Source organism: Diabrotica undecimpunctata, chromosome 5 (genome assembly GCF_040954645.1).
Source record: "Diabrotica undecimpunctata isolate CICGRU chromosome 5, icDiaUnde3, whole genome shotgun sequence".
Lineage (NCBI taxonomy): Eukaryota > Metazoa > Arthropoda > Insecta > Coleoptera > Chrysomelidae > Diabrotica > Diabrotica undecimpunctata.
Window position 1 is genome coordinate 61,315,497 of NC_092807.1, and position 14,703 is coordinate 61,330,199.

Genomic DNA, 14,703 nt, shown 5'->3' on the forward strand with positions numbered 1-14,703 from the left:
CATAATCCAATGGGACCAATGTTATTCCTGAAGATCGGTTTTATAGAATAAGAACAGTTATAGACTGTTTAATAATAAAATGACTGCTCTGCGTTATCCAGTAAAAGAATTATCGCTAGATGAATCGATGGTACCGTGGAAAGTTAGATTTAGTTTTAAACAATATACTAAACAAAAGACATAAAAGACGATATCAAGATTAGAATTAATTCGTAAATTAATTTATAAAAAAGCAAAGAAACTTTTTACCTATATTCAACTGACAATGAATGAAAAATCGACAAAGAATTAAAATACAAATATCTTTAAATTTTTAAAATGCTGCTAATATAAATTTGTTTTACTACGCAAATAATCTATATCAGCTGTTCTGACCAACCGGTAATTTCGGTTTCATTTGAATAGACCTACTTAAAATATTTATATCCTAAAATGTTTTCCAATATAAATTCTTTATGTTATACACCTAATCTTAAAATTATGTTTTGACCAATCGTTAATACTCTTCTTATTTAAATAATATTAAAATATTAAATACTTAAATTATTTTTCAAATTTTCATCTACCTAATGAATACAAATATTTTAACAATAGGTGCGCACGGTCCCGACGACCCTCCTTTACAATCAGATAAATAATGTAATAGACGTAATAAAATAATTTCAATTTGAATATTTCTTACCTGGTAATTTATTCTGTGAAATATAAAAATTCCATTGTATTTACTAAAACTCAACTTGATTTCAGTTATTTTATATTCATAAAAGGGACTAACGATTCGATTTCGCTTAGCCATGTAATACGACTCGAATCGAGAGTCAATTTTTTAAAACAGGTAAAATTTATAGTTTTTGGGATAAAGTGTTTTCATATTTTTAATATTTAAACATTGAAAAAATAAATATTAGTTAGTATAGAATAACATTTGAAAATATTTTTCAATTAGGGTAGTTGAGAAAAACATGACTAGGCTATTAAAAATATAGTAAAATTCTAGCAGAGCACTCTTGTGTTTTCAAAAAGATTTTTTATTCACCTAGCGTCAATGTGTATCTTGTTGACTGTTTCCCATTAACTGAGGCAAGCAATTTATATTTTCAGTTACAAGTAGAATACAGTAAAATTATAAAAATAGATTTTTTATCACCTTAAATTTTAACGTAGTAGAATTATTGACTCCTCATAGAGGGTAGTTGAAGGGTGAAAAATTACTAGGATGGTAATGTATTAGTACAAATCTAGCATAATACCGTAGTATCTCATATTTCCGAAAAGACTTGCTTTGCATTCAACCAGCGTAAATGTGTAGATGGTGGAATTGGTGAAGTTGGTTAACAATTGGTAAAAACCAACCAGAGAGTTTCTTATTTTATTTATAAATAGTATTTAGTAAAATTATAAAACAAAACTTTTTCACCTTTAATTTAAACGTAGCAGAACTATTGACTTCCACTAAGGGTTAGTAAAGGGATAAAAAATTACTAAGTTGGTAATAAATTCGTAAAAACCTAGCAAAACACTGTGGCATATTATAAATATGTTTTTTTAATTCTGCTAGCTTGAACCTTAAGCCAGCAGACTCGCTCCCATTAAGGGGGGTTTGGTGGTGAAAAATTATTAGGGTGGTAATAAATTAGTGAAAAATTGGTGAAAAAATATGCCATCAACAAAAAGTTTTTTTTTTTGAATTCTGCTAGCTTGAACCTTAAGCCAGCAGAATCGCTCCCATTAAGGGGGGTTTGGTGGTGAAAAATTATTAGGGTGGTAATAAATTAGTGAAAAATTGGTGAAAAAATATGCCATCAACAAAAAGTTTTTTTTATGAATTCTGCTAGCTTGAACCTTAAGCCAGCAGAATCGCTCCCATTAAGGGTGGTTTGGTGGTGAAAAATTATTAGGGTGGTAATAAATTAGTGAAAAATTGGTGAAAAAATATGCCATCAACAAAAAGTTTTTTTTTTGAATTCTGCTAGCTTGAACCTTAAGCCAGCAGAATCGCTCCCCTTAAGGTTGGTTTGGTGGTGAACAATTATTAGGGTGGTAATAAATTAGTGAAAAATTGGTGAAAAAATATGCCATCAACAAAAAGATTTTTTATTTTATTATTCTGCTAGCTTGAACCTTAAGCCAGCAGAATCGCTCCCATTAAGGGTGGTTTGGTGGTGAAAAATTATTAGGGTGGTAATAAATTAGTGAAAAATGGGTGAAAAAATCTGCCATCAATAAAAAGTTTCTTTTTTGAATTCTGCTAGCTTAAATCTTAAGCCAGCAGAATCGCTCCCCTTAAGGTTGGTTTGGTGGTGAAAAATTATTAGGGTGGTAATAAATTAGTGAAAAATGGGTGAAAAAATATTACGTAGGTTAAATTGGATTCCGCTCATGTGTCCCCGCTAGCTTAAGGGTCCTTAGATAATGACACACCAATAACAAATGTATTGGACTTGGATATTTGGCATCCTCCCAATGACAGCAGTGAAAGTAGTGAGGCTATAGAGGACAAAAGGCAGATGCAACTTAATTTTCGCAACTTATTTATTAATATAATTGAAGAAAAACTGCGTATGTATACTGGCATTCCAAGGAAAATAAAGGCATCCTGGATGTGTTAGAAAAAAAGTGCATGTTGAAGAAACAGTTCATATATTTGACATTATATAAAATCAAAACTAATAATTCATTTGAAAAGATTGGTGATTTGTTTGGTGTTTCGAAAACATATGCCAGCAATATATTTCACAATACAGTATGTGTTTTAGCGCAGTTTATGAAGAAACTTATCTTTTGGCCATCAGCAATTTCTATAAAAAGAAATCTACCAATTCAGCTTAGGCTAAGTTTCTCCAAGGTACAATCAATTATAGACTGTTTGGAAATTCAAATTCAAAAACCAAGCTCAGCTAAACAGCAAGTGTTGACTTGGTCTGATTATAAAAAATGCAATACCATATAATATCTTATTTCAGCAACACCAGATGGATTAATAAACTTTGTATCAAAAGGTTATGGAGGACGTGCTAGTGACGCTATAATATTTGAAAACTCAAAGTTTCTAAATGAACTCCCTGAAAGTTGTGAAATGATGGCTGATAGGGGATTCAAAAGAATTGAGACTTTTTTAAATAAAAAAACTGTAGTTTAGTGAGGCCTTCAAGTATCACAAGTAGAGAAAAGATGACAAAAGAAGATGTTCTACTCACCAAGAGAATCGCAAGTGTTCGGATTCACATTGAACGTGTGATAAAACGTATTAGAGACTTCAAAATGCTTAGTCCACATGCAACTGTAAATATAGATTTAGTGCAAAAACTTGATGACATAATAATTATAGTCTGTGCAATTATTAACTTACAAAAGCCCATAATTAATGACACCCATAACCTTGAATTAACATAATTATAATACCATAACAACTTATTAACTATGGTCATTTACAACTAAAATTATTTAAAACTATTATATTTAATTATTTACATCAGTCAAAAAATAAAAGCACAGATTCTTAGCGGTAATAAGTGCTTTTATGCATACAAAGACTTAATAAAAAGTAAGTGACTGAATCGTGAGTCTAAGCTTAGAATCTACAAAACAGTAATTACACCAGTGGTCACATATGGATGTGAAACGTGGACCCTCTCAACCACTGATGACAATCAACTGAGAATATTTCTGAGACCAAGACTCACAATGGGTTGTAGCACCATTAGAAAAAGAAGAAGAAGATTTAATTATTTACAGCTACTGTACAATAACGGAAATACATTATTTTTTCAAAAAGAAAGTGCATTTTAAATTAAACTTTATGTAAATTCTGCATCATAAATCACTTCCATTATAGTACACTCATTTGTGGTCTCAAAATCCGGATGTGCAACACAAAAATACCCTTTCACAATATTTCTAGCTAACATCTGAAGATTTATTTGAGCCAAGTATTTTTTATTTTCACAAGGAAACTAAGTTCCTGTGTTTGGCTGTATACCATATATTAAAAAATTTTTGAATAAAATCCTTTATAAAAAGGTATATAAAAAACCCAGTTGGGCTATGTTAAATTGGCAAAACGTTTTCGGAATAAGTATTCCATCATCAGTACCAAGTTAATACATGGATGTAGCCACTAAATATGGGGTTAAAAACCCTTTAAAAATTGTTAATTGAAATTTACTTTGATCAGATAAAAGGCATATATCGAGCACAGTTTAATTAAATCTTGCCCAAGTACTTTCGATCCCTAGATCATCTTCAGGGGCATTTCGTCAATTGTGGCCTATCCGGCAAGAACAAGATGTCATAAACATAAAATTGTACATTACACTACACTACAAATAGACAAACAAACACTTTAAAATAATTTAAGGGAGGCTACATTGCTTGAAGAAGTCGGAGACAGAACATTCTGTCTCCGACTTCTTCAAGCAATGTAGCCTCCCTTAAATTATTTTAAAGTGTTTGTTTGTCTATTTGTAGTGTAGTGTAATGTACAATTTTATGTTTATGACATCTTGTTCTTGCCGGATAGGCCACAATTGACGAAATGCCCCTGAAGATGATCTAGGGATCGAAAGTACTTGGGCAAGATTTAATTAAACTGTGCTCGATATATGCCTTTTATCTGATCAAAGTTCATTTATTCGAGCATTCAACCTTATATTTATTTAATTGAAATTTAGTTTACATTATGTCTGTTTTACAATTTAGATGGTAAAGTTACCGTTGGATTGGTAACATGGTGACATATGACTCTGCAATAAGTTGCAAGTCCTGAGACGGTATGTCTACGAGGACTTCAATAAAGCAATTGAGTTGCTTTATTGAAGTCCTCGTAGACATACCGTCTCAGGACTTGCAACTTATTGCAGAGTCATATGTCACCATGTTACCAATCCAACGGTAACTTTACCATCTAAATTGTAAAACAGACATAATGTAAACTAAATTTCAATTAGCAATTTTTAAAGGGTTTTTAACCCCATATTTAGTGGCTACATCCATGTATTAACTTGGTACTGATGATGGAATACTTATTCCGAAAACGTTTTGCCAATTTAACATAGCCCAACTGGGTTTTTTATATACCTTTTTATAAAGGATTTTATTCAAAAATTATTTTTTATTTATCTCCTTATTTTTAATATATCTCTGGAGTGATTTGTCTGAGGTAGGACACTTTACCTCCACAACAGCATCTTCAGTCACTCCATCAGGAGATGCCCCAATAACACCATATTCTCTTAAAATTGTCAAACCACAGGATTTTATATTTGCATTTATTTTTTTTCTAACTTGCATAATAACTGGCTTTTCTAGTTTTTTCCCTCTCTTTGTAGCAAATGTATCAAATTTTTTAGCCACTCCAATAATTTGATTAATTAGAGAGCCACTTGATTTCTTACAAACAGCCATTTCATATAATTTTGATGCAGTTATTCTTCCATACCGCAGCTCAAACCAGAGGGAATCTTCACTTTGTGTGTGGCTTAACTCAGAAATTTTTGTATAATATCTGGATTTACATGCTTGTTACAAAAATTGACAAAACTATCAGCTGATTGATCTAAATCACTGCTTATAAATTCAATCAATAATTGATGAACAGATAATTTTCTTACTTCAGAAAGATCTCTATGGTGGGCATTTAAAGGGCATGAATAGTTTCCTATTCTTATATCCTCTAGCACATCTTCAAAAAATCCTGCAGTGTTAGGACTGGTTGTGGAGTTTTTCTTGATTTTTTTTCCTATATGAATAGCTTCAATATATTTTTCATGAGCTCCTACTTGTGCTAATGGGGCTTTCTTCCAGTAACATACCACTTCTGTAGGGGCAGGCTCCTCAGACCGTCGGTGGAGCCACATTAAAAATGCAATGGCATGTTTGAATACTCCAGAAGAAGCTACACAACTGATGCAGGACACTTAGACAGTCAGAGACAGAGTTCAAAATAAAAGTAAAACTTTATTGTCTTCCTTAAATTAAATTGACAAAAATCTTATGTACATATTTACAATTTGGTTTAGTCTTCTCAGTACCTGGCCTATTTACTCAAATTAAGCTTGACCTTGTCATATGGAACTAGTATTATCGACAAGCGAGTGTGTATCTGAAATTTTACGGTAACGTTGTATCGATTTAATAACAGCGGACGATAGGTACAAAGAAAGGAAAGGAACTCAACACGTCCCTTAAGTGATTCGGGTTAATAGGACACTCCTCGACAGTCTCAACACAACTGTTTCAGAGTACGGGTAGTGAAGAGCTCAACACGCACTTCGGATAGCGGCGGTAAAAGGAAAGGAAACAACTTGTGAACTCAACACGTCCACAAGCCGGGGTAGGGAAGAAGAGAACCTTCAGTCAACACCTGTCGATTCTGTCTCTGTGAGGAAATGTTGCCGTTTATATAGCGGAGCTTTGCCCTTTCTACTGTCGATACACTCCTACTTCATGGGTTGGTTCGCGCGCACGCTGGTTTAACGGTGATGGCTTGGACTCATCGTTACACCCCCTCTTCCTGGGAAAAAAAAATTTTGGAACAAAATTTTTTTTTATTTTTATTCCTTGCCAGGTACTTGGTTACCCTAAAAAAAATTTACAATACATCGAAATAAAAAATGTCCGCCCTAAAAAAATATAAATATCGTCTTCTTAAACAAAAAATCGTCTTCCTCTCTCTTAAAAAAAAACGTCTTCCTTCGTGAGGCTTCAATTATTGGTTTTTATCCTCAGCACCTGGTTCGGGAGTCTCAGTCTGTATTTTTTTCCTTTATGCTGCGGCGGAACTAGTGAGAGCAGCGGGATTGACACTGGAATTGACTGGACTTTCTGAATTTTTGTGATGCCCATGGTTGGTTCATCGAAAAGGTTCTTGAATTTGGAAATAGCCTTTATCAGGGGCTCGCAGCCTTTGCCCGGGGTGTTAGGTTTTGGTGTGTTCCCTAATGGTGATATTAATTCTGGAACGGTGTATGGTGGCGGCGTAACTGTGCCGTCCATTTCTATGTCACTGTTATATATTTCTAATGTATCTGACATTGTATTTGAAGGTAACTGTAAACTGTATTAAAATATACTGTCACTACTTGGTGTTGACTGTAAGTGCTTGGACTGATTAAGGAGTAGGGAAATCGGTAAATGCGGGTTTTAGGTCTTTGATATGAGCTGTTATTGTACGGTTTTTATCGTCGTGTTTTAATTTGAATATTACATTAGAACACACTTTTGTTATAGTATATGGGCCTGAAAATTTCGGTGCTAATTTGGCGTTAAAATTTTTGGCGGCATTTGAGAGTTGGTATTCCCTTTTCATGACTTTGTCGTTTATTGTGGGTTTCCACTCTCTTCGTCGTAAGTTGTAGTAATGGCTTTGAGTTGTAAAAGCTTTTGCCAGGTTTGTACGTACTAGTTCGAATGTTTCTCGTAGTTTATGCCATTTTATGTTTTGATCGGTATGTTGTGTGTCGTTTGGGGTGTTTACGACTTTACTTGGAATTTCTAGTTCGTGTCCAAAGTTCAGGAAGGCTGGGGAGAAACCCGTTGAATCGTGTTTAGCTGTATTATATGCGAATAGTAGTTCTGGAAGGCTCGTGTCCCATTTCTTATGGTTATTATCGCAGAACTGAGCTATCATTGTTTTGATTACTCTGTTTGTTCTTTCTACTGGATTATTCTGGGGAGAATATGGCGGAATGTTTCTTTTAGAAATCTGGAATTCGTCTAGCAACTTTCGTACTTCCCTGTTATCGTATGTTCTTGCGTTGTCTGATATTAGTTCTTTGGGTGATCCGAATCTCATAATGATTTTATCTTTTAAGTTCTGACAGACTGATTTTGCTGTGGCTGTTCTGATCGGTATGGCTTCGACCCATTTTGAAAATGTGTCCTGGAATGTCATTATATATTTGTTTCCTTTGCTGGATGTTGAAAGGGGTCCTATGATGTCGGTTGAAACGGTGTGCCATGGATGTGGCGGAATTTGTGTAGATTGCATGCGGCCTGGAGTTAAGCTTTGTTGCGGCTTAAATTGCTGACAGTTCTTGCAGTTCCTGACGAACTTTGCGGCGTCTTTAAACATCCCTGGCCAGTAGTATTTTCTAGCTAGGCGGGTTATTGTTTTGGCTATTCCTAGATGTCCTGCGGTCGGTTGCTCGTGGTTTTCTGCCAGGAGTTGTTGTCTCTTGTGGTTTGGGATGCATAGTTCCCAGGGGTTGGATACCTCTGTCTCTTTTAAATCGTATTTGTCCCAGAAGTGTCGATAGAGAAGTCCATCTTTGATAGAGTAGTCTGGAAATAGTTGCGGATTTGTCTGGATTTTATTTAAAGCTTTATTGTACCATTCGTCGGGTTCTACATCTTCTACGTTTATTATGCAAACCAGATCTACTGGTTCTCTAGAGAGCGCGTCGGCCAGGACGTTCTGGGAGCCCTTTCTGTAAATGACATCGAAGTCAAATTGTTGCAGCAGCATTGCCCATCTAGCTATTCTACCTGTAGGGTTTTCCATTGTTTGTAAGTATCGTAGACTTTGATGATCTGTGATAATTGAAAATGGGTATCCTTCGATGTAGGGTTTCATCTTTTCTATACCGAAGATGATCGCTAGTAGTTCTTTTTCTGTAACGCTGTAATTTTTTTCAGCATGTGTTAGGGTTCGACTTGCGTAAGCGATGACTTGTTCCTGTCCTTCGTCGTTTGTTTGTACTAAAGCTACTCCTAAACCGTGGTTCGAAGCGTCAGATTGTAAAAAAAATCTTTTCTGGAAGTCCGGGCAGATCAGTATTGGAGCTTGTGTCAGTAGTAATTTTATTTTGTTAAATGCTTCCTCTTGGTCTCTGTCCCAAGTCCAATGTTGTTTTTTCTTTAGTAGCTTTGTTAAAGGGGCTGCAGTTCGTGAAAAATCTTTTATAAATCTCCTATACCATGAGATGATGCCCAAAAATCGGCGTAGTTGTTTAACGGTTTTTGGCGCGGGATATTCGACTATAGTCTATTTTGTCTTGTTGTCGTCCACATTTATTCCCGTTTTGTTTACTACATGGCCTAAATAATTTATCTCTTCTTTGCAGAATTTACATTTGTCTATATTAATTCGTAGTTTGGCCTGCTGTAGTCTGTGAAGTACTTCTTTCAAGTTTTCCATATGTTCCTCGAACGTTTTCCCCAGTACTATTATGTCGTCTAAATAGGCGAATGCATGGGGTTCCATTTCTGGGCCGATTACTGTATCTAGTAATCGTTGAAAAGTAGCGGAGGCGGCGTGTAATCCGAATGGAAGTACTTTGAACTGGAATAGTCCTTTTCCTGGTGCTATGAAAGCGGTCAAGGGTTTGCTTGCTTCGGAAAGTGGTACTTGCCAATATCCATTTTTTAGATCTAACGTGGTAAAATATTTTGCAGATTTTAACTTTTCTAGGATATGATTGATGTACGGTAATGGGTAGGCATCTTTTTCTGAGATGTCGTTGATTTTCCTAAAATCGATGCAAAATCTGTATCCGTTGTTATCCTTGTTTTTTACTAGAACGATGGGGGAACTGTACGGGCTATTAGATTTTTCTATCACGTTCTCTTCTAGCATCTTATCTATCTCATCGTTTATGATCTTCTGCATTGCCGGGTTTTGGGGCCTGTATCTTTGTTTGATCGGTGTATTATGTTTGAGTTTTATTGTATGTTCGGTTAGATGTGTTGTTCCTTTAATTTGTTTAAATTTCTCCAATTCTGTTAGTAATAATTCCTGTAATTGTTTTTTTTTCGGTATTGTTTAGTGTAGTACTGATGTCGAGCTGTTCTCGTATCGGACTGTTCGTGAATTCCGGTATGTATGACGGAATATCTTCGGTCTGGTCGTCGGCCGCGGTGTCGGTCGGTAGTTCGGTATATCTTCGGTCTGGTTGTCGACCGCGGTATCGGTCGGTAGTCGGTATATTTTCGGTGTGGTCTTCGACCGCGGTATCGGTCGGTAGTCGGTAGGTCGTTTTGTTATATATTTTGCTTCTCTGTTGGAGCGGATATCTTGCGGTTGGTGTTTCGTTGACCCTGGAATTGGTCGGTATTCGGTTATTGTCTGCATTATACGATCTGGATCCGTGTTCTGTACTGGTTGGGCATTGTTCTCTCCTTCTTACGCGATTTCTATTTAAGATGTTTGATAAATCAAGGCCCCATCTTGTTATTTCATGCATTCCCAGTACTACTTCTGAAGCTAGGTTTGGTAAAAAATGTAGCTTGGCATTTCTCCAAACGTTGTCTATGGAACATTTTGCTGTAAAACAGATTTCTATGTTGCTGGTTTTTCCATCTGCCAGCGTGATCTTTAAAGCTTTTCTGTCGCTTTTTGTTCCACATTGTTCCAATATTTTTTTACCTTTTTGTCCTATAAACGAATTTTGGGCTCCTGTGTCTATTAGTGCTCTTAACTTTTTACCGTTGCTAAACGTTATCGTTGTGTGGGGTCGTTGATCTGTATAGTGTGCGTAGCTGGAGGTTGTTAGGGAGGACTCTAAATGCTGACTGGGTTGCCTCCTTCTTGTCCAGTCCTGTTGGAGTTTTCCGGTCGGCTTCTACATTGGCAGTTATTGGAAGTTGTTCCTCGGGTTCCGCAATGGCTGCAGAAGAGTACAGCAATAGCTCTGCAGTTTCTTCTATTGTGGCCTCTGCGGCCGCATCTCCAACAACAAGTCTGTCTGTCGAAATTCTGTATTTTGTTATTACGACTATTTGCCTGTGTCCAGTCACACCGTGTATTGTTTCTGTTGTATATTTCTTTTTGGACCATATCATATTCTTCCGCTAGTCTGATGATGTCCTGTGTTGACGATACGTCTTGCCTCTTTATATACAACTTGTATTTCGGGTTCATATTGATGTATATCCTGTTTAGTTCTTCTTGGTGATTGAATTCACCATGTCTTCTGATCATTGTTTGAATATCAATGATGTAGTCTTTTACACCTTCGTTGTTTCGTTGGAGTCGGTTCCGGATTTGAGCTTCCAGAGATTGTGTGAGAACGGAGGAAACGAAGAAATTGCGGAAATCTTGTTCGAAGTCTTTTAATTCGTTCCAATATTTATTATTGTTTCTGTACCATAGTAATGCTTTCCCGTTTAATGTTTCTGGTAGAGATTGTAAAACGTGGGTGTCTTGTAGGCCGTAAGCTGTCTGGAGTTCTTTCAACCGTTCTATGAATTCTATTGGGTCTCTTGAACCGTCAAAGTGTAACCCCCATTTGCGTACTATTTCCATCTTTCTTTGTCTGTCTTCCATCTGGTTTTCTTCTATTTCCTCTGGGTTTTGGCCTTTTTGAGTTGGTGCCTTGATGATCGCAACTAATCTCGCTCTTAGCTCGCTGAAATTCCCTTCCGTCGGCTGTTCTCTGTCTGTTAATTCGGCTATAAGTTCGTCTTTCTTTAATAGGTACACCCAACTAACCTTCGACGTTTCCGGAGCGTCTGTCATTATTGAACTGTGAATCACCCTGTCTTTGATTAAAATTTGAAATGTAGTACTGTCTTATGAAAATAAAATTCGGAATTCGGTCGGTATTATTGTTTAAAACGTATTTTTCTGCTAGGGCGCCATTTGTGATGTCCTCTCGTGGGAGTCACTATCCGGGTAGCTTTTAGACAGTCAGAGACAGAGTTCAAAATAAAAATAAATCTTTATTGTCTTCCTTAAATTAAATTGACAAAAATCTTATGTACATATTTACAATTTGGTTTAGTCTTCTCAGTACCTGGCCTATTTACTCAAATTAAGCTTGACCTTGTCATATGGAACTAGTCTTATCGACAAGCGAGTGTGTATCTGAAATTTTACGGTAACGTTGTATCGATTTAATAACAGCGGACGATTCGGTTTAATAGGACACTCCTCGACAGTCTCAACACGACTGTTTCAGAGTACGGGTAGTGAAGAGCTCAACACGCACTTCGGATAGCGGCGGTAAAAGGAAAGGAAACAACTTGTGAACTCAACACGTCCACAAGCCGGGGTAGGGAAGAAGAGAACCTTCAGTCAACACCTGTCGATTCTGTCTCTGTGAGGAAATGTTGCCGTTTATATAGCGGAGCTTTGCCCTTTCTACTGTCGATACACTCCTACTTCATGGGTTGGTTCGCGCGCACGCTGGTTTAACGGTGATGGCTTGGACTCATCGTTACAAGAGCATTTACAAAATAAGGCTTGTCTCTAATTTTATGTTCGGGGCATATTCTTGCCTTCACTATGCACTTATTTTCTGTCATCTTTACTTGGATATATCCAATGGCTGAGTCCCCATAACTTTCTCTAGCAGAGCTAAAAACAAACATTTTATTTATTATAAACCACTAAGCAGTATTAATTATTATGATAAAGAATGATCTTATTTTTGCAGTTACATTTTACAATAATAACCTTTTTCATATTAAGTATATTCTCTATTCATAGGTTTGATAACGATTTTTTATATTTGGAACCAATAAAACTTTAAACACAATGTTTGTTGAATAATTAAAAGTTACATTTGGATTGCTTAAAATTTGTTTTAATAAAAAATGTTCACCTTCAAAGTATAAAAATGACTTGAGTACTAACTATATTTCAATGACAATAAAAGCCAATTAAAGGTATAACGATCGATTTAGAATTGGTAATTATTATTTAAAAGTAATACTCACTGGCTTGTTTTGATTCCACTACTCTGTGGTTGATTTATTTCTTTACAAGATGCCAAAAAATCAGACATCATTGTAACATCTACAGTAGGTAGGTTATGTGAATCAGCTTTCTGAAAACCTTCTTCCATTTTATTTATTTATTTGCACCACCCAAAATATGTGCTTAGAAACAGTCTACACACTTTAAACTACACAAATTCGCTATAAAACTCAACTTTAATGCTGATAAAGCAAGAACAAAACAAAATTAAATGAACTAAAATAATGTCAAGTAGGGTAAACAATAACACTGGGAATGGCGCGCGCTGAAGTGTACGACTAGTGACGTCAGGCCAATAGAGGAGCGTTCTTGAAATTTAAATTATTGCGAGATTTCTAATGAAGTTTGTTTATAGATAGGCTTGTTTAATTTTTTTATATGTTAGACAATTATTCCTAGGGTGTGTCTTAATCGTTTTACATGTTTTAAATGACTATTTAATTTTTTGTGAACATCCCTATTAGAACATGATTATAACATTTGGTGGCGGTGACGTTCTTGTGCAACTTGGGCCAATGCTGAGTGTACTAGCGCTGAAAAAGCGTCAGTTTATATTTGTAACGCATGATCACTATAAAAGAATGTTCAAATATTAAAATTAAATATATTTCCAAATATGAGTATTTGGTCGATTTTGCCTTATATCATGGTCGATATTATCTTACCGGTCGAAATTACCTGATTTTTTTCCTCTTTTTAAAAAAGTATGTTATAAAAAAATATATTGGTTTTTTAGCAAAAACAAATAAAAAAACTCATAATGGATAAATTAAAAAAGCACAAATCCCATGTTGGTCATCTTATTACAAAGATTACTACTTGAAATTTTTAATAGCGCTTAAGCGGACCATATTCTCCCACTCTTCCCTAAGGATCTTAAATAAATATTAATTATCTTTAAACCGAAAGTGGACAACAATTAACTTACGTACAAAAAGTTCAGAAATTTATGAAAGTTTAACTTTAAATAAATACGCTAATAGAACTCATGACCTACCCTAATTAAGATTCTTTTGGATGGGTCGACATAAGTTTATTTTACCTAAAACCCTATGAAATTGACTCGTTTATGATCTTATCTTATCTTTTCGTCTGCGCTTTGCACTGCAAACAAATATAATTTGAAAAATGCTATTCTTAAATTATTTTTTTATTCAGGTTTCCAAAATCATCCACAGATGGAGCTCTTAGTTCCGTTCTTCACGTTCAGGAATCCAATTTAAGTTCAGATGATTTTCATGAAGCTCTTTTCCTATTAGAAAGATCTCAAGTAAGAGATTCAAAAAGAAGAAAGAAATCAAAGAAGAGAGAAAAAGGAGAGAAAGGGGAGAAAGGAGAGAAAGGAGAAAAAGACGAGAAAAAAGAAGATCAAAGCTCTGTTCTTTAAATGAAAAGACTGTTATTTGTTAAGTGATTTGTTTAATGAAAAAACGTGATTTTGTGATACAGTGACCAAAATGTTGATCTTGTTATGTACTACTTCAGCATTTTGTACACCAAAACCTTATTCTAATAATTATTAATGTATGTACTGAATTAAAATTAAATATTTCAATGAAAATACGTAAAACGATTAAAGAATAACACTGAAGAATCACTTCCAGCAAATTTAGTTTTAAAATACTCGTACAGCGAGGTTCATGTTATAGTACACCTACTAAAATTACAATTTTTTTAATAACTAAACAACAAGGTTATTAAATAGGTAATTATCCTTACATTTTTCCCATTTGATTACAAGGTAAATTACATGCAGAAAACAAAATGTTTTTAAAAGAAAGGTATTTTAATATAAGTATTTAAGTTTAATTTTTTTTACATAGAAAACTATTTGAATAAAATAAATTAAAGCTTGAAATCTATGAACACAGAATATTTTTGTTTTCAATATTTTAATCGTATTCAAATCAATAGGCGGAAACTTATTAGACTATACGTAAAGAACGAAAATTTTAGAAAAGTGGTGATTTATTTCTGAACATTGTCTTCTTTTACCTTGATAAATT

At 34.9% G+C, this 14,703-nt stretch overlaps 1 protein-coding gene across 1 annotated transcript in view; it reads left to right on the forward strand.

The window, feature by feature from the left end:
• The window catches only part of LOC140441343 (ankyrin repeat and IBR domain-containing protein 1-like), a 180,288-nt gene extending 166,010 nt beyond the window's left edge, over nucleotides 1-14,278 (forward strand). The window contains exon 19 of the mRNA XM_072531999.1: nucleotides 13,856-14,278. Coding sequence (XP_072388100.1) covers nucleotides 13,856-14,084 — 229 coding nt within the window. The 3' untranslated portion in view covers nucleotides 14,085-14,278. The remainder of the gene's footprint in view (nucleotides 1-13,855) is intronic.
• Nucleotides 14,279-14,703: the final 425 nt, after the last annotated feature.